This window comes from Geotrypetes seraphini, chromosome 4 (genome assembly GCF_902459505.1).
Source record: "Geotrypetes seraphini chromosome 4, aGeoSer1.1, whole genome shotgun sequence".
NCBI lineage: Eukaryota > Metazoa > Chordata > Amphibia > Gymnophiona > Dermophiidae > Geotrypetes > Geotrypetes seraphini.
Window position 1 is genome coordinate 190,019,044 of NC_047087.1, and position 26,655 is coordinate 190,045,698.

Here is a 26,655-nt window from a genome sequence, read left to right on the forward strand (position 1 = left end):
CTCCCGGGTTCTACGCGAGGTCTTCGACCGTTGGGGGACTCCTCAGGTGGATCTGTTTGCCTCACCCGAGACTCACAAACTACCGCTCTACTGTTCTCGGATGTTTTCCCGGGAACGCCTCGAGGCCGATGCATTTCTTCTCGACTGGGAAGGGAGGTTCCTTTATGCGTTCCCTCCGTTTCCCCTGATCTTGAGAACGCTGGTGCATCTCAAATTAACCGGAGCCACTATGATTCTCATTGCGCCTCGTTGGCCCAGACAGCACTGGTTTTCCCTGCTGCTTCAACTCAGTGTCCGGGAACCTCTGCTTCTGCCTGTCTTTCCCTCTCTGCTGTCTCAGAGTCGGGGTTCGCTGTTGCATCCCAATCTTCAGTCTTTACATCTGACGGCTTGGTTCCTTTCCCCTTGACTTCGGTTCCTGTTTCTCAGTCAGTACGGGAAATTCTGGAGGCCTCGCGGAAGGTCTCGACTAGACTTTGTTATTCCCAGAAGTGGACCAGATTTTCATCCTGGTGCTTCTCGAACCACCTGGACCCGAGTTCGGTGCCCGTGTCTTCGGTGCTGGAATATCTGTTGCATCTGTCGAATTCTGGTCTGAAGACGACTTCCATTCGAGTACATCTTAGCGCTATCGCAGCATTCCATCAACATCTCGAGGGTCGTCCCCTCTCTTTACATCCTCTGGTTTCTCGTTTCATGAGGGGTCTTGTGAATGTCCATCCTCCTCTGAAACCTCCTCCTGTAGTGTGGGATCTTAATGTGGTCTTGGCTCAACTGATGAAGCCGCCTTTTGAGCCCATAGACAAATCTCTCCTTAAGTTTCTCACTTGGAAAGTGGTCTTTTTGATTGCGCTTACCTCCGCTCGTCGGATAAGCGAGCTGCAGGCTTTGGTTGCGGATCCCCCTTTCACGGTGTTCCATCATGACAAGGTGGTTCTCCGCACCCATCCTAAATTTTTGCCTAAGGTTGTGTCTGATTTCCACCTCAATCAGTCCATTGTTCTTCCGGTATTTTTCCCGAAGCCCCACTCTCATCCTGGTGAGGCGGCGCTTCACACGCTTGACTGTAAGAGGGCGTTGGCTTTTTATCTCCAACGTACTAAGTCTCATCGGAAGGTTCCTCAATTGTTTTTGTCCTTTGATCCTAATCGGGTGGGACATCCTGTTTCCAAGCGCACCTTGTCCAACTGGTTAGCTGCTTGTATTTCCTTTTGCTACGCTCAGGCTGGTCTCCCGCTCTCGGGTCGAGTCACGGGGCATAAGGTCCGAGCGATGGCAGCTTCGGTTGCTTTCCTCCGATCCACTCCTATGGAGGACATATGTAAAGCTGCCACTTGGTCTTCGGTTCATACGTTCACCTCCCACTACTGTCTGGACACTTTGTCCAGAAGCGACGGCCGGTTTGGCCAGTCGGTGTTACGTAACCTGTTTTCATGAATTGCCATCCTCCCACCGGCCCTTTTTTGGTTGGCTTGGAGGTCACCCATGTGTGAGAATATCATGCCTGCTTGTCCTGGGATAAAGCACAGTTACTTACCGTAACAGGTGTTATCCAGGGACAGCAGGCATATATTCTCACAACCCGCCCACCTCCCCGGGGATGGCTTCTTTGCTTGCTATGGAACTGAGGACCACGAGGTGGGGATGCGCCCTCTAGTGGGCAAGAAGGCTAGCACATGCGTGGTGCAGTGTGCAAACTTGAAACTTCAATCAAGTTTGCTTGAAAAGCTGTCCGCGCTGGGGCTCCGTAGATGACGTCACCCATGTGTGAGAATATATGCCTGCTGTCCCTGGATAACACCTGTTACGGTAAGTAACTGTGCTTTCTCTGCATGCTGAAGTGTCTTGTATTAAATTGAAGACCTGGCTTAAGACCTGCCGTACTTGTGATTAGTACAAGCCAAATAACTCCAAATAGTATGTCCAGAGACCCAGTGTTTCAGTGAACTATATTAATATATGGTCTCTAAGGTATATCTTCATAAGTACTTTCAAAGGTTTATAAACCCCATTAGTGTCTGCTGTATGAAAACAAACTTTCTTCCATACAGACAAGTGACACGCTGAGATTGATAGTACAATTTCTTTATTAGCTCATGTAGTATAAATAGTCATACTCATCTCAGTCTACGCGGGTGGGGACAGTACTCCGACACAGAAACTATGTTTCGCCCTAGTCAGGCTTTATCAAGGAAAGTCCCCCTATAAAGTGCAAACAGCAATTCAAACATTATAAGAAGCAATAAATATACTTTTAAATAACTCAATAGCATTTTATAAAACATTAGCAAATATAGATAGATAGATAAATAAATACCTTACGCCATACAGCTCATGCTCCCCGCACTAAATTGTTCAGTCAGCTAGGGAACATGGCCGCTGCATTCTCTCAATTTATATTCTTTCAAACAGATCATGTGATGATGACATAATGTTAATTCGTCCCGCCCCTGGCCAACCAAAAACAAACCTATCATACTAACGTCATCCACTCTATTTCTGAATTCAAAACCCAGGGTTTCACACAATTTAAATTGTAAATCCATTTTTGTTCTTTAAAATTTAATTTTTCTTGATGAAATGATATCTGGATGAAATGATATCTCAATTTAAAGAATCTTTGAGAATCAATAAAATTAAAAAATTCAAGAGGGATGAACGAGACTATCAATATGACAGAGTGTATACCTGGATGAGAAAACCTACTGGGATAAGAAATAAAGGAATGCCAACTGCCACCAAGAAAGTGGCGTTTGACGGATATTCCGGTACAACTGACGCCAGTAGTGAAGAAGGAACTGATGGATCTGCTAGACTATCCAATACAGAGGAGGGGTTGACTTCATCTCTAAAAAAATCCGATACCTCAAAGGGAAAGGGGAAATTACCCTTAAAGCCTCGAGATCAACAGGGCCCAAATATTCGCACCAGAGCAGGACTGAAACATCTAATATAATAAAACGCTAGGCCGCGCATGCGCACTCCCATCGCGTGCGTCCGTTTTCCGTGAGCTGTAGCGACCTGCAGATAGGAGTGCGCATGCGCTGCTTAGGGTTCTGTTTTTCCGTCTGGCCTGCTCCCTGCTGCTCCTTGCCATGTTGTATTTTTTAGTTGAAAGACGCAGCGGTGGCTCCTCTCACGATCCCCGCCTGCGTCGGACTTCCGACGCAGGTGGGGATCATGAGATGAGCCACTGCCGCATCTTTCAACTAAAAAAAAAATACGGCAAGGCGAGCAGGAAGCAGACAAGACCAGACCGAAGCTCCCAATTGAACTGCTAGTTGGCCGGCTCCCTTTCCAGAGTTATTTTTTCAGTTTAAAGGTGCCACCGCGGCTCCTGTCACCAGCCGCACCTGCTTCAGAAAACACTTCTAATGCAGGCGGGGATCGTTAGAGGAGCCGCCGTGGCACCTTTAAACTGAAAAATAACTCCGGCAAGGGAGTCGGCAAGATCACCACGGCAGCCGCTCCCCCCCTCCCGCCCTCTTGGGCTACTCTCCGGGAGCAGGTGAGTGAAACCCGGTACTTCCGGGTAGCTAAGGGGCGGAGCGCGGCGCGTGCCCAGGGTCCGGGTGGAGAAGCCAGTGCTGGAGCCATTCGCGCACATTACCGCAGGTTAAAGCGCCCTGGGGAAGGCCTGAAAGCGACAGGGAGCAGCCACCCCCAACACAAACATGCCAGCAGAAATGGAACAGGGCTGGATTTTCAAGGTCTGCTTGACTTGAAGCATTTATTTCTCGATAACAATGTTCTCAGCTTTTTTGAAGTTCACAAATGTAACTATTGCAGACTGCTTGATGGGGGGGAGGAAGGAAGGGAGGCCTACTGCTGGACAGGGGGAACAGGAAAATGTGCTGATGGACAGGGGGGAGGTAAAACAAAGGGAGAAGGGCTGCTGCTGGATAAGGGGAGCAGTGAAGGGGTGGTGGTGGACACAGGGGAGATAAAAGGAAGGGAGAATGGACAGGGGGAGCATGCATGGGGTGGTGATGGACAGCCAAAAGAAAGACAAAAAGAAAGAAAGACAGAAATACAGAAAGCGGCTAAGGAGACAGAGAGAGAAATAAATAAAGACAGACACACATATATATTCTAGCACCCGTTAATGTAACGGCCTATTCAGTGAGGGTTTGGGCAGGGAGAGCGGCAGAAAGAAAAAAAGATAGAAAGAAAGAAATAAAGCGGGAGGGAGAAAGAAAGATAGAAAGAGAGAGACAGAAAGAAAAAAGATAAACGGGGCAGGGAGAGAGACAGAAAGAAAGAAAGAAAGAAAGAGACAGGGGGGCAGGAGAAAGGCATACAGACATCTATTCTAGCACCCGTTAATGTAACGGGCTTAAACACTAGTTGATAATAAATATATCATCCTTTTCTCTTTCTGATTTTCAGACTCAATTGCTACAATTTGGACTGGGCTTTATTCCCATTGATAAATATGATCCTTTCAGACTTAGGATTGCTTTTTATCGCTTCTTTAGAAAGTTACAACTTAAAGTATATTTTGAGGAAAACCCTCCGACTGTAGACTCCTCTATTTTTAAACCAAGGTCTAGATTGTGCTCCCCCGGAGCTCTTAAACCTTCTCTGATAACATTTAGAGATTTAGTCTTATATGACTTAAAGAAATTAGAAGACGACTATTATGGTTATGAGAAACAATACAATCTTACTAAAAATTAGTCTGTAGCCCTTTCAGATATTATGATTTCTAGGGCAGATAAGGGAGGGGCCATTACTATACAAGATCGTGCTTTATATGATAAGGAAGTACAACATCAGCTATCAGATAGAAATGCCTATATGAGGTTGGATACTGACCCTATAGAAAAACTTAAATTGGAGATTGAAGGTCTAATAGAGGAAGGTCTTCAGAGGAGGTTGATTACTCAAAAAAAGGCTCAATTTCTACAAGAATCTTTCCCCTCGACCCCTAAAATATACTTATTACCTAAAATTCATAAAAATCTCACTAACCCTCCGGGGTGCCCTATTGTTTCAACTAGGCACTCTGTTTTAGAACCTCTTTCTCAGTTTATAGACTATTTCTTGAGAACTGAAGTGAAAGCTATTCCTTCTTATATTAAAGATTCTGCTCATATATTAAGGATATTGGACGATTTTTCTGATATTAGTAGGGTTACATATTTTGTAACCCTCGATATCATGTCCCTATATACGCAGATTCCTCAAGGAGCTGCTCTAGCTATTCAGGAGGTTCTTTCTCAAAAAGAATTAGGGCGTTTTTCCAGTGAGTGGCTGAGTAGGCTGGCTACGTTGGTAATACGAGAGAACTATTTCTGGTATAAAGGGGAATTCTTTAAACAAACCCAGGGGGTGGCTATGGGGGCCCCATTGGCCCCATCGGTAGCAAGCCTCTATGTGGCTAAATTTGAAAAAGATCTGGTATACCCAGCCACTGTATTTGGTCAACATATATGACTATGGAAGAGATAGTTAGATGATATCCTTATTTTCTGGGAAGGGTCCAAGTCTGAATTACAAGATTTTTTTGAATGGTTGAATACCCTCGAAACCCATCTTTCTTTTACTATGACTCACCATAAAGATCAGATAGCTTTTTTGGATATTATTCTAATTAGAAATGAGAGTAATAAAATTTCTACTACCCTCTATAGAAAGGAGGTAGATAGGAATAATTTTTTACATTTTCAAAGTTTTCATCCATATTTTCTTAAATATAATATCCCCATTAGTCAATTTTTGAGGATCCGTAGACTATGCTCCTGTAATGAGGAATTTGAGAGACAGGCTATTATATTGAAAGACCGCTTTTATGCTAGAGGATACCCCAAGAAAGCAGTCCGTAAAGCATTTTTAAGAGCGAAGTACGCCCAGAGATCACTGCTATTAAAAGAAAAGTCTACGACTAACCAAGAGGACATTTTAGTATGTGTCCTCCCATTTACAGTTCTTAGTAATTCTTTCTTTGCCAAAATTAAATAGCATTGGCCGGTGCTTTGATTAGATATTCCACAAGAGAGACTTCCTTTAGTCTCATATAAGAGGGGAAGAATGATTGGTGAGTTGTTATCCATCGATTTGAAATTAAAAAACTAATAGTAGATGAGATTTTTAGTCATAAGAGCTGCGGTGCTTGCCAGTGGTGTGATCTAATCATAGGGGGACCTACATGGATTTGCTTTAATACAAAGAAGATCTATCAGGCAAATGCAAATACTTCCTGTATTAGAACTTATGTAATTTATATGATCGAGTGTCCTTGCAATCTGACTTATGTAGGCAGAACGAGTCGGAAGATCAATGTTAGATTAACGGAACATAAGTCATGGATCACTACAGGTGTCCTTGAGGCACCTTTAGTCCAACATTGGCGAGAAATGAAACACAAAATCTCTGACATTCGCTGGAGAGTTATAGATCAGATACAGATTGGGTGGGAGGGAGGGAACTTTCAAGAAAAATTAAATTTTAAAGAACAAAAATGGATTTACAATTTAAATTGTGTGAAACCCTGGGGTTTGAATTCAGAAATAGAGTGGATGATGTTAGTATGATAGGTTTGTTTTTGGTTGGCCAGGGGCGGGATGAATGAACATTATGTCATCATCACGTGATCTGTTTGAAAGAATATAAATTGAGAGAACGCAGCGGCCATGTTCCCTAGCTGACTGAACAATTTAGCGTGGGGAGCATGAGCTGTATGGCGTAAGGTATTTATTTATCTATCTATCTATATTTGCTAATGTTTTATAAAATGCTATTGAGTTATTTAAAAGTATATTTATTGCTTCTTATAATGTTTGAATTGCTGCTTGCACTTTATAGGGGGACTTTCCTTGATAAAGCCTGACTAGGGCGAAACATAGTTTCTGTGTCGGAGTGCTGTCCCCACCCGCGTAGACTGAGATGAGTATGACTATTTATACTACATGAGCTAATAAAGAAATTGTACTATCAATCTCAGCGTGTCACTTGTCTGTATGGAAGAAAGTTTGCTTTCATACAGCAGACACTAATGGGGTTTATAAACCTTTGAAAGTACTTATGAAGATATACCTTAGAGACCATATATTAATATAGTACTTGTGATTAGGCATATTGCAGTGTCCAACAATGCAGGCACAGATACCTCTACCTCCATGCTTGGCTTATCCTTTACTCTTCTACTTTCTTTGATATTGTTAACTGTTTTCTATTTGTTGTTTGTTCTCTCCTTGTTCTATCTAGGAATGTCATTCTTTGCAAACTTAGGGTCTCTTTTACGAAGCCGTTTAGTGCAAGCCACTGCAGTAGCTGCCCCGAAGCACATAGGTATTGAAAGGACTTTGGGACTGTTGCCACACGGCTTTGTAAAAGGGAGGGGGAGGTGTTAGATTGTGAGCTCTCTGGGGACAAGGAAATACCTACTGTACCATGAACTACTGCTGGAAAGGTGTGAGCTAACATACTAAATCTGATGTGTTGCCTAGAGTGTTGATATGCTCAGTGTATCTTACTGGTCTCAGAAGGTAATGAAGGTGCATACATGGCTTTACAGGAAGAAAAAATATGGGTGATAGGAAAGGGTGAGGATAAGGTTAGAATGGGTCATACAATTGGAGGGCAAGATAGGGAGATGTAAACCAATGATGGAAATAAGTGAGGAGATAAAGTGCAAAAGAGAATGGAGAGAAAGTATGGGTGGTCTTGAATGGACGATGGAGTAGAAGGAAAAACGGGGATGGGAAAATTACCCTCACATTTTTCCCCACTTCCACCCTTGGCTTATCACACTGTGTCTCAATGCAGGAGTGCCTTTTCTTCTGTGTGCGTGAAGAGCCAGTTGTGTTTCTCCGCCTTGAGAACGACTTTATACCCTATACCCCCAGAAGAAAAGAGAACCTTCATGAGAATCTGCACAGTCTGGACAAGGGTGTCTACGTAGAGAAGCTGGAGCTCACTATCCGGAAAGAGGTAAGACCCAGAAAAAACAACGATCTGGGGGAGAGGAGAGAAAAGATGCTGGTAGAGAAGCTGATAGAGTGGTCTAGGCCAGTGTTTTTCAACCGCTGTTCCGCGGCACACTAGTGTGCCGCGAGATGTTGCCTGGTGTGCCGCAGGGCCGCCATCAGGGCAGTACTACCAGTCCTGCATTCAGGGGCTCGGAGCTGACAGGGGGCCCGAGGCAGGGGTGCCAGTAGCTCGCCAAGGCAAAGTGAGTCGATCACCCAGGACTCACTTTGTCTTGGCGATCTAATCTATCGAGCCGATAAGTCTTCTTCTCCCCGACGTCAATTCTGCAGTCGGAGAGGAAGTTCGGGCCAGCCAATCGCTGCCTGGCTGGGCGGAACTTCCTCTCCGATTGCAGAATTGACGTCAGGGAGAGCATGCGTCGGCGTCGGCTTTGGGGCCTGTTATCCATTGGTGGGTCCTGTTCCCCGATGGCAGCGGCAGTGGCAGTGGCTTGGGGAACGGCAGGGAGAAAGAAAAAGGGGGCAGGCAGGGAAACAGAAGGAAAGAAGAGAAACAGAAAAAAAGAAAGAAAGGTCAGGGAGAGAGGAAGAAAAAGTTGGGGGAGGGAATGAGGTGTGGAGGAGAGAAAGCATACAGGCTGATAGAAGGGAAGAAAGATTGGATGCACAGAAGAAGAAAGTGCAACCAGAAATCACCAGACAAGGTAGGAAAAATGATTTTATTTTAAATTTAGCAAAGTGGAGGCAGTATTACCACAGTTTTCAAAGGAATTTGCCCAAATAACTTAATAGTTAACTGGGTAAATTCCCAGAGATGAAAACTTCCCTTCACTTACTATGCACAGTTCTGAATTTATATCTGCTGTCTATATTTTACAATATGGTCACCTTTTACTAAACCGCAATAGTGTTTTTTAGCGCAGGGAGCCTATGAGCGTCAATAGCAGCGCTGGGCATTCAGCGCAGCTCCCTGCGCTAAAAACTGCTATTGTGGTTTAATAAAAAGGATGGAGGGTATATTTGTCTATTTTTGTATGCTATAAAAACCAAATACAGAGAGAGACTGAGAGCTGTTGACGAAGAGCTACGTGTGTGTCTTTCTTCGATTCCAGCCAGAATATCAGCTTTGTGTTCAGCCAAACAGGCCCAGGTTTCGCACTGAATAAAGTATTTTATAATTTTTCACTATTCTGTTTACTTAATATTTCATAATAAAGTAATTATAAAATACTTTCTTTGTGTTTATTTGATTCCTATTCAAGAGAATTACTTTATATATAGTCAATATAGGCACAGAGTTAAATTTTTTAACATTTTCTAATGGTGGTGTGCCTCGTGATTTTTTTCATGAAACAAGTGTGCCTTTGCCCAAAAAAGGTTGAAAAACACTGGTCTAGGCCACTAGGAAAGAGGCTGCTAGGGAATATGGGTTATGGGGCTAGGGGGAGGAGTAGAAAGGTAGCAGCTGGTAGTGGGTGGCTATTCCAGTAGAGAAGCTACCCCTACAGTAGTAAGCAAAGGGAGGTTTCTGGTCTTATAAATAGTGCCCAGTTGTTTCTCAAGGACTACCTAGAGTTACCATTCAAGATGGCTGAAAGTTACGAACTGCACAGTACAGCTATGTGGAGGTTCTGCCATAATTCCCCTTTTTATTTGCATTGTGGATGTGCAATATCCAGATCCTTGAGAACTTACTCAAATGTCACTAGGTAGAGGGAGGCTGTACATAAGAGCTGTCAACATTTTATTTTTCTCTTGGCTTAGCTGCATGACTTTGCACAGTTGAGTGACAACAGTTACTATGTCTATAATGACATTGAACATTTTAAAGATGAGCCTCATACCATCCGTATTCACTGTGAGGAGGACATCCAGGTTACCGAGGAGGTGTTCAACAGACCTGTCTTCTTACTTCCTGCATACAGGTACAGTGACACAGGTAGACTGAAGCCAGGGACTATCTCCACCTTCTCTGCTTTCAGTGGGAATACAATAGAAGTATGTTGTGTCTCATGTTCAAATTGTACATGCCCCTTCTCCAGGGATTTTCAATAGCACACTACACGGATAAGTCTGCCAAAAATCCCTGTAAATACCCTGGCACTATCAGTTTAAAGGTTAATTTTATCACGGGGTGCCTAGATTAATTGGGAAGGAAAGTGCCTCTTCTTAGCCTATTTTAAAAAGACACACTGGAGGTTATGGGGCTCATAATCAAAAAATAAAGATGTCCAGAAACCGTCATAAGTTGGCACTTGGATGTCCTAATTGCTGATATGTCCAAGTGCCGATTTTTGAAGCTAACTTTCTGGACATCTAGCAAGGCATTTTATTCGTTGTGTGTCCAGAGGTCTAGGGGGGGCACATTAGGAGGTGTGCTAATGGGCGTGCTTTGGGCAGGTTAGACTTGGACGTCTTTCCAAGGATGTCCTAGACAGAACTTAGACATTTTGGACTAGACCTGTCTTAAGTGCCACAAAGGGACCAAAACTGACCAGATAACTACTGGTTACATGAAGGAATGACACCCCCCCACACACACACACACTCCCCTAGTGGTCACTGACTCCCTCACACCCCAAAAATCTGAATGAAAGAATACATACCTGTCTCTAGAGCAGCACACAGGTGTCTTAAGTAGTCTGGTGGATGGGCTAGTGAACCATAGAGAAGAAGACCCAGGCCCATAAGCCACTCTTAACCACTGTATTTGTGGTGGAAAATGTGAGCCCACCAAAACCTTATTCTACTGCAATACAGGTACCACCTGCAGTCATAAGGGCTATTGGGGTGGTAGATGGGTGAGTCTAGTAGGTTTTAGGGGGACTTACCATAAATTATAAGGGGGTTATGATGAGTTGTACACCTGGCACCCTTTACCCACTACTCTGTTAACATGTCTGTGTGGCCAGTCCATCACAATGCTAGCTCCTCTCACATCCACATTGTCTTGGACGTTTCTGTGGTATAAATTAGGCATCCTAAGGGATGTATGTCTTGTCAGCTTAGATATCCAAATAGGCAATTTAAAAAAATAAATAAATAAATAAATTTTGGGGCTATTTAGTGGTTCACCTTTCGAAAATAGACGTCTCTGAGCGTCTGACTTTGCATGTCTTGTGGGAAACATCCAAATTGCACTTAAATGTCCTTTACGAAAATGGCCCTCCACATGTCTTCTTAAAATGTTAGCACAAATCTTGCAGCTATTGCCCCTGGATTGAAGTTGTGGGGATTGAGGATAAATTCTGTAAAATGCTCCAAACATTATGAACCGAAATGCTGGGCACTAGTGCTGCTCGATTCACGATTCGAATCAATTCACTAATTCACTTCGGGTGAATCGATTTGAATCGATTTACCAGGACAAAAAATCGGCCTCCCGATTCGTTGACTGACCCTCTCCCCTAAAGCAGGAGCGGCAGCGCTGCCTCCTGCTGGCCTGCCACTCCTACTTTAGAGGGCGAGTGGGGAGGGTCAGCAGGGAAGTGGCTTACAAGCTGGCCTCCCGCTGCTGTGCTGTCCGTCTTCCCCATTGGCCTCCCGGAATCATTTTTCCTAATTTCAGCAGCCTGCAATAAGATCGCTGGCACTAGCGATCGTTGCAAGCTACCGTACAGCTTTGGAGCTCTCTTCTCTCTGCCGCGGTCCCGCCCCTTCTCTGACATCAGAGGAGGGGCGGGACCGCAGCAGAGAGAAGATGTATGGCAGCTTGCAAAGATCGCCAGTGCCAGCGATCTTATTGCAGGCTGCTGAAATTAGGAAAATTGATTCCGGGAGGCCAGGGGGAACACGCAGGCCTTCCGGGGGTGGCAGTCCTTCGGGGGAGGGTACAGGCCTTCAGAGGGGACAGGTCTTCGAGGGGGAAACAGGCTTTCAGGGATGGTGGCACAGGCCTTCAGGGGGGACAGGCAGGCCTTTAGGGGTGAGGTGGAGGCCTTCAGGGGGAGGTGCAGGCCTTCAGGGTGGGAAAGACCAGGGGAGGGGGGCCCTGGTGTAGAAGTACACGGAGAGAGGGAGGGAGAGAAGGGGGGGAGTTCAAAGATACGTGCATATGCCGGACTTTGGGAGGGAAGAAATAATGGGTCTGAAAATAGAGGAGAGGAAGAGGGATGATGGACAATGGGATTTAGGGAGGGAAGGAACAGAAAGGGAGAGAAGTTGGACACAAGGGATGGTGTGGAGAGGGGGATAGAGATACTGGATAGGAGAGTACAGTGGTACCTCGGTTTACGAGTGCACCGGTTTGCGAGTGTTTTGCAAGACGAGCAAAACACTCAGCAAACTTTTGTCTCATAAACCGAGCACTGCCCCGATAAATGAGCACTCAGCAATGGTGGCCCAGGGGTGAATACCTGCCAGTGGGTGCTGCAGCGATTCCAAAGTGGTGTCTTCCTTCCCTTGGGGTCCCCGTGCGGCTGCCCTCCCGCTTCGGCCGATGCCTCTGCCGTCTGTCAGCGTCTCCCGGCTCCCATCCAAGACAGCCTGCTCCGACAACACGCTCATCACGTGCTTGTACGTGATGAACGTGTTGTGGGGGCAGCAGCTGACAGGAGAGGAGAGGTGAAGCTGCGCGCATGCTCGTTTAGGTTGGCGGCTGGCTTGGATGGAAGCCGGGAGGCGCTGACGGACGGCAGAGGCATCGGCCGAAGTGGGAAAGCAGCCGCACGGGAACCCCGTAGGAAGGAAGGCACCACTTTGGAATCTCTGCAGCACCCGCAGGCAGGTACTCACCCCTGGGCCACCATTGCAAATTTTGTTTGTGGAATGAATCTTCTGAGTTTGCATTAAGGCCTATGGGGAACTTTGCTTTGATAAACGAGCGTTTTGGATTACGAGCATGATCCTGGAATGGATTATGCTCGTAAACCAAGGTACCACTGTAGTTGGGAAAAGAAACGGAGAAATGGTGGACCCTGGGGTGGTGGGGAAGGAGGGAGAGATGCTCGATGAAAGGGTAGTTAAGAAAAGGTGAATCTGTGGAGGGAGACGAAAAAAAGGAAAGATGCCAGAGGACAGAGATGGCAGGTGGATGGTTAGCACAGAGAAAGAAAGAAGGAGACCCTGGCAAGCAAGTTATCAGAAGACAACCAGAGCCTGGGACCAACAAGATTTGAATAATGACCAGACAACAAAGATTTGAATAATGACCAGACAACAAAGATAGAAAAACTAATTTTATTTTCTATTTTGTGATTACAATATGTCAGATTTGAAACGTGTATCCTGCCAGAGCTGGTGTTAGACCGCAAACATGAGCTAGGATTTAACAGAGAGAGGAAAAGTCTTTTTTGTTTGTTTATTCTGTTTACACCACAGCACCAGTGTGGTTAAGAGAAGGCAAAGGGGGTGAAGAGGCTATAAAATAAACCCACCAGGATGTTTGAAAAAAACACCCAATTGGGCAGGAAAATCGAATCGAAATTTTTTTTCCTGAATCGGGCAGCACTACTGGGCACCAAGTGCAAATTCTGTAATGGAATTTGGGTGCTCAGATTCTGTTATAGATACTAGCATAAGTCAGCATTTATATACCAACCATGATTATACCATGTCTATAGCAGATGTAATTGCACATGTCTAAATGTGGCATCCTGCACACGCAACTGTCAGTATTCCATAAGTTGCACGCCTTGCTGACTGACACACCGATGGTCCGCATAGGCCCCTCCCCCATGAATTTTCCCTTGAAGTTACACATTATAACACTCGGGCGCCACATTACAGAATAACACCTGAGCATATTTGCACACGTACCTGCTGTTGACCCCCTGTTTTGGTGCGTAACTTCCATTGTAGCACAGAAGTTATGCGCCAAATTGGCACCTATGTTTTGGAGCATACTTTATAAAATAGGTCTGGTACCAACGAAATTGCTCCTTACCTTTTTTTATTATTAACACTAGACTTCAGTAGTATCACTGAAATGTTCATTCCTTCATCGCCTTTAAGCTTCACACATCTACCTCGTCATAGGTCCAATATTCTTTATGATTGAAAATAACGTATTATTATTTATTAGCATGTTTTAATTTTTTTCCTTTTCAAAAATATCTTATCTTATCATGAAGATTCATAAATCTCTCACTGAGTCGGTCAAGGGGCTGCATTCAACGTTTCACCTAATAGGCTGCATCAAGGAATCTTCTAAAACAATGCATTATATTAAAATACTATATATCTCACATACCTATTAAATATTCTTTAAAACTCTTAACTTAAAGCATACCTTAGCTTGTTGGCCTTGCCCGCTGAATGAGCATATAAGTATCATTGTAAAATCTTGCTTTTACAGATTACGAATGATCCGGTCAATCTCTAAGTTCCTAGAGCCAAAATCTTTAAATATACTAATTCATTCTTTAATTATTGCCAAACTTGATTATTGCAATTCATTATTAATAAATATTATACAAAAGGAAAAGAAACATTTACAAATCATCCAGAACACTGCCGTTAAACTTATTCATAATGGTAAAAAATATGATCACGTTACTCCTTTTCTGATTAAATCTCACTGGCTTCCCATTAATCACTGCATCACTTTCAAAATTTTATTACTAGTATTCAAAACCCTTGATACTAACGAACCCCAATTTATTAATAAAGCACTTATTCCTTATAGTATATTGCGTTCCCTTCGGACTACTAACCAAAAACTCTTAGTGGTTCCCTCCCTGAAAATTATTGGAACTCGACGACAAGATATGTTCTTGGTGATAGCTCCACAACTTTGGAACACTTTACCTCAGCAATTGAGAGAGGAAAATAATTTGAGTCATTTTAAAAGTAATTTAAAATGCTTTCTTTTTAAAGATGCCTTTAATCTATAAATTATGTTCAAAAATTTTTACATTACCTTCCAGGTTTTTACCTTCCCCCTCCTAATGTTTTTTTTCCATTTATGGTTCTCTTCTGTACCCTAAAAATATTGAATTGTAGTTCTGCTCTTTTTTTTTTAACCTAGTGTCTCAGTTGGTCTGTATGTCTGTTGGAAGTATTATGTTAAAATAAATGTTTTTCTGGTTTTTTTTTCTTTCTATGTTGTAATTTGCTTAGTAAAAATTAAATTAAGCGACTCATCAAACTAAAATAAAACTTGAAACTTGAATGATATACCTCCACTCTTCAAAGATGTCCGCGGCTTTATTTCTCTTCTTTTTAAAGGATCACTTTCTGTCACCTGACTACTACAACCAATGAGCAGAGTGTCTGGGTTAAACCAGTGTCATCCATTCAACCTCTGCATTCAAATCCACAGGGCTAACCGAATTCAAACTGAAAATCCACTGCTGTTCCTTATAGTTTAACATCCTCTCAGTCGCATGTAAATTGCAATTCTGCTGTGATTTGCATAAACTGCCCCCTGTCCATGCCTGCTCTACAAGTATGTGCCAGCGTGCACTGCACTTAGTTTTAGTCGCAACTTAATTTTATAAGAGGCCTTCTCCATATGGAGACAGTCCATAAAATTACCTCATAATGCTGGATAGTTCATGGGTGTTTCACCCCTTTATATAGACAGCAGCAACCTTCAGTAGCTATTGATGGTCATCTGCAGTAGTTGAAGTTTGACGTAATGCCATGGAAATTTATTCTTTTGAGGATCCAAGTTAATTGATCCCGGATGCAGGCTTGCTGCTGAAACACATGTCTTCTTCATGTCAGTGTCGGGTATGTTAGTGTTGTGTATTACAGATGCAGATAAGTGAAAGCATTTTGAATGAAATAAGTTGTTTATTGTGAAGGGAAATTTGCTTTGAAGTAATGTTTCTTAATTAGAGTTGTTTTGTTGCATGAAAGTGGTTTGACAAATGTTACGAAATACACTTTGGACCTGAAATAGCTGTGCACTATAATAATAATAATAATAAACAGTTTATATACCGCAGGACCGTGAAGTTCTATGCGGTTTACAATGATTAAAAGTGATGCAAATTGAGTAGAACTAACAAAGTTAAAAGCTAGTCTTATAACCTGCTGGCATAATTTCTGATGTTTTTTCCCCTTCATAAGAATTGATTTATGATTTTCATTATGGTACATTTTGGTTACCACATTTTGCATTATCCTTTTTCTTTTTTGCTTATCAGTGGCCAGCAGCATATACTTTATACACTCAAATATAAACTGAGATTTTTGGGCCAAAAAAGTGGCCGAAAATGGGGGTCTGTTTATATTCAAGACCTATATCTCTCTCAGGCTTAAGATGTTGGCATTTTTATATATTTATTTAATTATTTATAAACCACTTATAACCTAAGCGGTTTACATTCAAATACTGAAGTATTTCTCCCTATCTGTCCTGGTGGGCTCACAATTGGACTAACTTACCCTTCCCTCCCTCACAGTAATGTCTCTCCTCCTCTGCTGTTACCAGCCCTTCTGAACCAGGGAAGTTTTCACTGACTCACACCCTCCCTAACTTCCCCCCCCCCGAACAGGCACAGCTCACACTTTCTTCCTTCCTCCTCCTCCTCCCCCCTCCCCGGATGAACCCCCTTTCTGGACCCACCAGAAAGCCCATCCCTGGGCCTACTGTACCACTCTAGTGGTCTACTGGCACATAGGGCAAGAGTGATTCCCACTCTTTCCTGCCCTTGCTGTCACTGTGGTAAAAATGACTGCTGTGACTTCCAGTGGCAGTCTCATGAGTCTGCTGCTGGAAGTCACGGCATTCATTTTTACCATGGAGACAATATGGGTAGGAGTGAGTGGGAATCGTTCTTGCCCCAACAACAACTAGACCACCAGAGAGGCATGGTAGATCTGAAAGGGCTACTGGTGGGTCTAGAAGGGGAAAAGGGGTACTAAGTGTGAGCTGTGCCTCTTCAAAATGGCGCCTTCCCCTAAGGCCCTGATTGGCCTGGATACCCTAAACCCCTCCTGTGTGATGCACCGGGGAGGGACCTAAGACTCCGATTGTCCTGGGTAACTAAGGTCCCTCCCATAGGACGGGATTAAGGTATCTAGCCCAGTCAGGGCCTTAGGTTCCTCTCCGATGCATCCCAGGATGCACCGTGAAGGGGAAGGCCCTCCATTTTGACAAGGCGGGCCTGCTGGCAAGAGGGAGTGGGCATCCCTCTTGCCAGCTTCTACAATGAGATACAGGGGAAGTGCTTGAGCTGTTGGGGAGGGGGGGTTCTGAGCTGAACCCCCCAGCTCACCAGACCACCAGGACTGCCTTTTGGGATCTTGTTGGTGGGGTGAGGGGGAATCTTCATGTAGGGTGGGGAGGTGTCGGAGGAGCATGAGGGAATGCCAGGGAAGAGTGTCGGTGGGGGGGGGGGGAAGAGTGTTCAGGTAGCACTGATGCACAATTAGGTGCTGAGGGAGGAGGGAGTAGGCATCCCTCCTGTCTCTCTAGGTGTGTTGGGAGTTCGGAGACCCATGTCTGTTGTCAGGGTAGGTGGGGGCGGCATGACTAGTCAAATGTTTGAATTAAAAATAGTCACAAATGACTCAGATGTCATGAAAACAAATTGTATAGAATAATTAACACTTTCAATAGTGATTGATGCTGTAATGTCCTATGGCAGTGATGGCTAACCTTTTTGAGCCCGAGTGCCCAAACTGCCGCACAAAACCAAAGAATTTCCTCAAAGTGCCAGCACGTGAATTAAACCTTAATAACAAGATTTTAGTATCTAAAAACTCTTTATAAAGTTGCCTGAACTATGTAACATCATTTTTAAAGGTTGGAATCTTTGTATTGTCAGAGAATCAATTTGATTCACAATCCTTTGGTTTTCATTTCAATTTATTGGCAATTTATAATGTTTTAATGATTTCATTCAATTTAATGAATTTAGGAAGAATTTGATTGAGTTACACAATATATTTTAAATGTATTATTCACATAACATGTCAAATGTATCCTGAGTAAAAAAAAAGATAAACTTCTTAAAACTGTTAACTGTGTCAAGACTCGGTGTGCATTCCCAAAGAGTCTATACATGTTTTTTTGTAAAATTTACAATCAAATTAGAAAATAGTTAAATCATTACATTTCTAATAATATGATGTAAAGAAAACAAAAGAGCTTTCAATTAAACCAACCGTTTTTATTGGAAATTCCAGATTGGAATACAACAGGGCCATGTAAAGTCCCTTTTTTAAATAACATCTTTAAATAATATTTAAATAACTTAGAAAGTGTCTTAACTGCAAACTGAAAACACTGCTTCATGTAAACATATGCATTGGGCATGCTCTGAAAAAAATTAATGTGATTTTTGTTGTTGCATGCATGCTGATAACTTGGCTCATAGTGCGTTAATTTCAGAGCAACACATGCAGCACTCATGTCATCCATTAATCTGTTTCTAGCATCAGATTTTATATGATTCAAAGCCGAAAACTGCTGCTCACAAGCATAGGATGACCCAAACAAAGTAAGAAGAGCAATCCCAAGTGCTTTCATGGACTTAAAATTGTCTGGCAGAGAATTCCACGCTTTTAGGATTTCATTTTCAGAACTGCTAGCAGTGATTTCATTTGTCACCCTTTCACACTCAATACGTTCAAGAGCCGCACGCAGGTCATTGAATTTACTTTTCCAGATAGAGCTTTCTTGAAATTCCAGTAGCTCCATTTCCAAATTTTGAATATCCAACCACTGTAAGCAGGAAAGATCAAGATCTTCAAATGTGGACTTTTCTGGGGAAGTTATAAATGAAAGGGTTGTCTCCATCTTACGGAACTGAGAAAATCTTTTACTAAAATTCTCCTTTGCTTCGGCTACAATGGTGGAATATGCTTTGTGGATTTCCTGGTGTTTTTTATGACTGTCCACAAATGTTGTAGAATTATCCAAATGTATTTTTAGGTTGGGAAAATATTTTAGCTGTCCACTCTCAAGGTCTTTTTCAAAAACATGCAATTTTCTCTCAAAAGCTTTGATGTCACTAAACATGCTTTCTGCTGTTTTTCCCATGCCTTGTAATTTTTTGTTTAGTACATTAAAGTGGTTAGTAAAATCTGTAAAGAACATGAGGTTGGTAAGCCAGGCCATGTTGGTGAGTTGAGGATAGTCTTCCCCCTTTTCGTTCATAAATAGCCTAACTTCTTCCAAGCAGGCCACAAATCTCTCTAACACTCATCCTCTGCCCAGCCACCGGACATTATTGTACATCAGTAAAGTGTTATATTGTGCCTGAACCTCATCAAGAAGGGCTTGAAATTGTCGAAAATTAAGAGCACGCGCCATGATGAAGTTCGCCATTTTTGTTACATCTTTGAGGACATCGTCAAGTTTTTTGCTGCTTTCTTTGGCGCAGAGAGCCTCTTGATGTATTATGCAGTGAAACTGAATCAGTGGATGTTTTGCTTCCTTAGCAAAGAAATGAATGAATCCTGATGTTGTCCCCACCATGCTAGGTGCTTCACCGCTAGTAACTGAAACTACTTTTTCTGGACTTATGTCTAGTGATGAAAAAGCCTCCATCACAGCATTGTGGATATCTATCCCTTGTGTTCTTCCAGGCAAAGACAGCAGTTTTACCAGCTCTTCTCTCATGATGTCACCAGTAGCATAACGCAAAATGAGCGCTAGTCTTGCATGGTTAGTAATATCTGTACTTTCATCCAAGCACATGGAGTAGAAGGGTGCTTTTTGTAAGTCGCAAGTAAGCTGTTGACTAACATCATCAGCCATTCGCAGAACCCTAACTTTTGCAGTATTTCTGCTTAGCGGCATCTCAGAGATGCGCTGCACAATTTTATCCTTGTTTTGGAAATCATGGAAGAGTGAATTACTCCCAGCCAAAATTGCCTTTTTGATAAAATCTCCATCAGAGAGGGGCTTACCATGTTTTGCCATGCACAGTGAAATTTGAAAGCTGGCAACTGTAAGATGATTAGTTTTTGAAAGATAGTTGCTAAAACTAAGAGACTGGGAGTGATATTTCTTTAATTTTCCTACAAGGAACTCTTTTCTTTGAGCTAAACCAAGTTCAGCAACACTGTTATGGTTGGTCTCAAAGTGACGTTTGACACTTGATGTGCGAGACACAACACTTTCATTACACATAATACACAATGCTTTCCCACTGCGTTCAATCACTCCATATGTACTCTGTCCAGGCCTCTTGGAATGGTCTTCCACTATCTGTTTTTGCTTTTTTTGCTGTACTCATTTTCTTTGTTCAAGACTTCAAGTCTACAAAAAGATAAAATTTGTATAATAAAAAAAATCTAATGAAGTGCTGTATACAAATCCGTCCCCATAAAAAAATATGTGATTGGGGAATTTTACTAATTGTAGACATCCGTTTTGGTCAAAAAATATACTGTCCGGGTGAAAACCGGACTTGTGCAACCTGAGTGTATGGGAAAAGGACTTTTATTTTTCATTACTGGAGCCTTTGTTATTTTATTATGATGTTTACAAAAGCACTGTGAAGGGCCACATATACACTTTACTGTTTTTTGCTATATTGAGTTTTCCATAAGGTACAGCGCAGAGGATTAGTGTGTTGGTTGTTCACAGAGAGCCCAGCCCTCCTCTCAGCTTACTGAACTTCTCTATGCAATCATCATAAGCAGCTTTTTTATTTCCTCGAATTTAGCATGTCCCCCATGGAAGATACAGAAGTTTTTACAGAGGAGCACATTATTAGACACATTAACTTCCCCCCATATCCTCACCTCTCTAGCATGGGAGCACTAGGAACTGTTCCTGATTACAGATGTCACAAGTGGAGTCACACTACAGCCTCACTGAGTTCCTGTGACAGACTCAGTGTGAAGCTTCTCTTCCTCCCCCCACTTCCCCCTCACACACTGCCTGGCTCATAGGATACTAAGGGGAAGACAGGCAGGCTAAACATCCACTCACAGGACTGCAGCCAGCACAGGAGGATGGGCCGCGGCCCACCGGGACAATGCCTGGTCCTCCCAATGGCCAGTCCGGCCCTGTTGCCAGGTGAGCTGCAAAGCAGACACCGGCACACTCGCCTCCCGCCGCGCCGCATATCTTAATTGCGGATTAGAGAGTTGCGCGGGGACAGAAAACCCACCCGTCCCCACCCGTCCCCGCCAAAGTCTCACCCGTCCCCGTGAGGAATCCCACCCATCCCCGTGAGGAATCCCTCCATCCCTACCCATCCCCGCGAGGAATGTCCTCCGTCCCCGCCCGTCCCTGTAAACTTCAGAAATAGTTATTTCATTTAATTATGCTACTGAATTAAAAGCTCTGGTAGAAACCCATTTACAAATAAGCAAAAAGACTTTATTAATTTGGAAATATTAATTGGGAAGAATACACACTTTGTAAACGGGTTTCTACCAGAGCCTCTTTTGTTTATAAATTTTTATCAACACAACTAATATACTACTTTATCCTGAAGCAAAAAAAAAAGAAAAAAAGAAATAGAATTCTTTTCCTACCTTTGTTGCCTGGTTTCTGCTTTCCTCATGTTCTCATTCAGTTCCTTCCATCCACTGTCTCTCTTCCTTCTGCGTCTTCCATTTGCTCTGTTACTGTGCCTCTCCCTTTCTCCCCCCTTCCAAATTGGTCTGGCACCCATCTTCTTCCCTCCGCTCCCCCCATAGTCTGGCATCTCTGTCTTCTTCCCTGCCAGCGTCTTCTCCCCACTCTCTCTTCCCCATTTCCTTTCAGCGTCCTTCTCCCCCCCCCATCTTCCCCATGTCCTGTCAGCGTCCTTCTCCCCCTCTGTCTTCCCCATGGCCTTTCAGCATCCTTCTCCACCCCCCCCCATCTTCCCCATGGCCTTTCAGCGTCCTTCTCCACCCCCCCATCTTCCCCATGTCCTGTCAGCGTCCTTCTCCCCCTTCTGTCTTCCACAAATGCTTTCAGTGTCCTTCCCCCCACCCCGTCTTCCCCATGTCCTTTCAGCGTCCTTCTCCACCCCTTTGTCTTCCCCTTGTGCTTTCAGCGTCCTTCTCCCCCCCGTCTTCCCCATGTCCTGTCAGCGTCCTTCTCCCACTTCTGTCTTCCACAAATGCTTTCAGTGTCCTTCCCCCCCACCCCGTTTTCCCCATGGCCTTTCAGCGTCCTTCTTCACCCCTTTGTCTTCCCCATGTCCTGTCAGCGTCCTTCTCTCCCCCCCCCGTCTTCCCATGTCCTGTCAGCGTCCTTCTCCCCCTTCTGTCTTCCACAAATGCTTTCAGTGTCCTTCCCCCCCACCCCGTCTTCCCCATGGCCTTTCAGCGTCCTTCTTCACCCCTTTGTCTTCCCCAGTGCTTTCAGCGTCCTTCTCCCCCCTCCTTCTCTCCCGCCCCGGGTGCAGCACAGCCGGCCAGGTCCCCTTACTTTTGTGGCGCTTCCGCGACCGACAGACCGACAACAGCCCCGGTCTGACAAACCTCCCTGCCCTTAACCGCGAATCTAAATTTCCTTCTTACAGCTGCTGTAAGAAGGTAATTTAGATTCGCGGTTAAGGGCAGGGAGGTTTGTCGGACCGGGGCTGTTGTCGGTCGGTCGGGTTAGCTCCACAAAAGTAAGGGGAATTGGCCGGCTGTGCTGCACACGGGGCGGGGCGGACCGCCCCCCTCCCTTGGTAGCCACTCGAGCCGCGAGGCTACTCCTCCTTACCTACCCTGCCTGCAGCACAGAGCCGAACGGAAGTCTTCCCAACGTCAGCGCAGACGTCGGAGGGAGGGAGGGCTTGTTTACCGACGTCAGCGCTGACGTCGGGAAGACTTCCGTTCGGCTCTGTGCTGCAAGCAGAGCAGGTAGGGAGAAAAGCAGCGCGACTTAGTACATCCAGCCCCGCAGGAACCCCGCAACCCTCGGAGGCGTCCCCATGGGATCCCCGCGACCTGTGCAGCTCTCTATTGCGGACCTTCCCGCATGCCAGCTGCAAGGCCTTCGCGTGCCACAGCTGGCACGCGTGCCGTAGGTTCGCCATCGCTGTCCTATGGTGTAATATAAGGACAGCAGAGGCTGGTGTACCGATCAGCTGAAGATAAGTGGAAAAGTTTTTCTTCTATCTTTTGGTTTTCATTAGTAAAGCACAGCATAAAGGTCTTATTTCATTGAAGATTTTTTGCCAATGAGGTGACCGCTCAACCACCTTTAGCAAACCACTTCGGTGGAGGTGGGAGGGTCCTTGTCTGAGGCTTTTTCCTTCATTTTTAGTTATTTAATAGCCTATGCTGTCCTTATATTACACCATAGGACATTATAGCATCAATCACTAATGAATTAACAATAGTGCCACTTTCATTCAAAATACAATTTTCTTATATTCAATTCATGACCAAATGACTGCTTTACAAATATAAATAAATGTACATAAATAATCATAAAGTGCTCAGTGCCACCACCAGGTCATTGCTAAGGCTATCAATAAGTATGAAGTTTTGAGTTTATTATATGAAGAGTTATTTAGATCTTTTATATGGCTTGCACAACAAGAAACAACAAAGAAGAGCTATATCACATCATAGTGTTTTTTCAGTTTCTCCTAGGCGTTGTTCTCCCTGAAGACGAACATGAAACCCAGCTTGGGTCGGAGGACAGTGAAATATTAGACTTGATTGCAAGCATAATTATGTTATTTTAAAGCGACACTGGACAGCACTTTATCACACAAGCACTTTATATGGATTCATGTAATGCAGTTTATGACACACGATAGTTAAATGCTGGACAGGAGGGCAACAAGAATGACAAGATAAGTACAGTTTCAAACATGTTTTTGATAGCATTTTCAAACAACTATATAGGCAATTGGAACATTAGCGATTTTTTTGAGTAACATTCAAGCCATTGCACACTGTACTTTATGGAAGGCAGGGAACAATAAAGTGCAATAATGCTTCCAAAACTATCGTGGCCTGAGCTGCATTAGCAATGACCTGGTGGCGGCACTGAGCACTTTATGATTATTTATGTACATTTATTTATATTTGTAAAGCAGTCATTTGGTCATGAATTGAATATTCAATATAAGAAAATTGTATTTTGAATGAAAGTGGCACTATTGTTAGTTGAAAAATTGAAATTAGAGTGCCTATAAGTATAAATAGTGGTTCCCATAGGTGGTTTGTTTAGTCAAATGTTTGTCCATAGGACCTTTAATCACTGGTATAGATACAGCAAGTTTTTTCACATATCCCCTTCATTTCCCCATAACTCACTCGCTGTATAGCACAGCTGGCTAATATACCTCACTCTGTAACAGAGCTAGGTGATATACGGGTGAGAGAAGTGAAATCTATAAACACTGCTTCACTCTGAAACAGAGCTGGCTGATATACGAGGGGGGTAGGAAGGGGGTAGGAGAGAGGGTTGGAGTCTGTAAATAGTGCAGGCAGATATAGAAGGATCTTTACTCAATTCCAACACTCTCCAGAACCTCCTGTCCTCAGTCACTCTCACCTCACGCTGAAATAGAGCTGGCTGATATACCGGGGGAGAGGGGTGGAGTCTGTATACACTGCAGGCAGAGATGGAAGGCTTGTCCCATCCTCAATTCCAACACTTTCCAGAACCTCCAATCCTCAAACGCTCTCCCTACCATTCAGTGCAGAAATTTTTTTTTTTTTTTTTTTGGTGCATTGTAAAAGTCCTCCAGAAAAGAAGACCTTTCGCAATTGAGTTCCTGACAATTTCTTCTTTTCGCACACTGCAGGTACCAGCGGCTGCCTTTGCCTATGGATGGAGCCCCGTTGGAGCAGCAGTTTGATGCTTTTATTAGTTTTCTCAGGGTAAGTGTTGCAGTTAAAACCAAGCAGCTTATGCATTTGCTGCCACACACACACAGCACTTTGTTTCTTCCACGCTGTGTTCCACACAGCTGAAAACAGCACCTTCTTCCTCTTCTCCCACTTCCATGGCCTACGCCTGACACCTCCTCCCTTGGCCAAAGACACCGACGCAGCATTCATTTTTCCTTCAGTGCCGGCTCCTCATGATAGAATTTCACTCTATCTGATCTTTTCTTACTATAAACCAACTTTGCTGCAGTGTTCTGCATAATTTGTAACCATCATATAGGTATCTTAGAACAACAAATATATAATGAATTACAATAATCAAACTGAGACAGCACCAGCTCTTGAACCACTAATTGAAAATGAGCCTGATAAAAAAAAAAATTCTTAATATGCTAGAGCTGTAGCAGTTTGAAAAATCTTTTCCAATTATAGCCTAAACGGTTTACATTCAGGTACTCAAGCATTTTTCCTATCTGTCCCGGTGGGTTCACACTATCTAATGTACTTGTAATTGTTTTATTTGGTTGTTCGTTGATAATTAATCTAATAATATCCCCAGAACTCTTAGGGCTCCTTTTACTAAGGTGCGCTAGTGTTTTTAGCACACGCACAAAATTACCGCGCGCTACGCTTCTAGAATAACGCCAGCTCAATGCTGGCGTTAAGGTCTAGTGCGTGCGGCGATTTAGTGCACACTATTCTGCATGTTAAGGCCCTAACGCACCTTAGAGTTATTTCCAATTTAAAATTTTTGCTCTGGATATTAATCATGTTATTCGGTAGATCCTTCAAAACCCTCTAAGTTTTATCAGTGTTTAATATCAATTTAAATTGTAATGCCCAGAGCTCTCTCTTTTTGAGGGATTCAGTAATTTCCCTGATAGTATCATCATAACTAACTAAGGGAAGCAGAATTGCAATATCATCTACATACAGATATATATCGTCCTTCAAAAAGTTAAACACTGCTGGTCCTGTGGCAAAGATACAGCTATACAGTTGATTACACGTAACTGGAAAAATTGGGATCGTCTCAGTTTTGCTTTCTGGTGGGCAAGTTAATGTCAAATGTATAAATATGAAAAAATGAGAGCTGATCAGTTAGGGAATTTTAAAAACTTAAATTTAATATGGGGTCCATTGACGTCTTTTGTAGATTTATTATAATTATTCATTTTTGTTGTTAGAAGAATTGCACATCCAGGGAGGGAGGGGGGAGGGTGGGAGGAATATAAGGGTTATAATCAACTATTATTATGGATGGGGCAGGGTAGTTTATAAGTTTAAAATATGTCTAAGTGGATAAATGTGTAATTTTATGTTTAAAATATGTAGTGAATTACGGAATTATGATAAATTTATACATAGTTGAATGATAAAGAATAGTTTGGGTGGGGGGTTATTGATCTGTAAGAATCTTGTAATATTTTAAGTGATGTATATAGTATAAATGTTTTATTTATTGTTCTTCACTTATCGAATTTATTTTAAAACGAATAAAGATTAATTATCATTTAAAAAAAAAAAAAAAAAAAAAAAGATGCTGGTACTTTAGTTCACTTACTTTTCCAATGTGAGCATTTACAGTACTTTTGGAAACAAGTTTGGGAGTCCATTTGCTTGTTTGTTAACATTCAAGAACAACTAACCATAAATGTTATTCTGTTAGGCAGAATTGGCCTAAAGGCCCCAATCACAGATGAGCTGGCTAAAGTATTGCGAATTTTACTAAATTTAATAATAAAAACAATTCTTAGCCATTGGAAAGATTTTACAAGGATTGAATATATTACTTGGTGGAATTCTGTTTGTCTCATAGCTAAATTTGAAAGGGCTTTTGCTTAAAAAAGAGGTTAACTGAGAGTCTACTGCCCTGCCTCCCAGGAATGTCTTCAAATTGTGCATAAACCTATGCACTTACAAGCATTCCAGGGGCAATTTACACCTGGGCACCTCCATTTTAAGATCCAGAGGGCAGCAGTAGGCACCTAGTTTTCTCTATAGCAGAGTCTCTCAAACAGTGGTGTGCCCTGAA

The 26,655-nt window shown here is 43.2% G+C and overlaps 1 protein-coding gene across 3 annotated transcripts in view; it reads left to right on the top strand.

Moving 5' to 3' along the window:
* PALD1 (phosphatase domain containing paladin 1) overlaps positions 1 to 26,655 on the top strand; it is a 521,435-nt gene that overhangs the window by 280,062 nt on the left and 214,718 nt on the right. For all 3 annotated transcript variants that reach the window (XM_033940451.1, XM_033940452.1, XM_033940450.1), the window contains exons 5-7: positions 7,771 to 7,935; positions 9,699 to 9,859; positions 24,536 to 24,611. In XM_033940451.1, the coding sequence (XP_033796342.1) occupies positions 7,771 to 7,935; positions 9,699 to 9,859; positions 24,536 to 24,611 (402 nt within the window). The remainder of the gene's footprint in view (positions 1 to 7,770; positions 7,936 to 9,698; positions 9,860 to 24,535; positions 24,612 to 26,655) is intronic.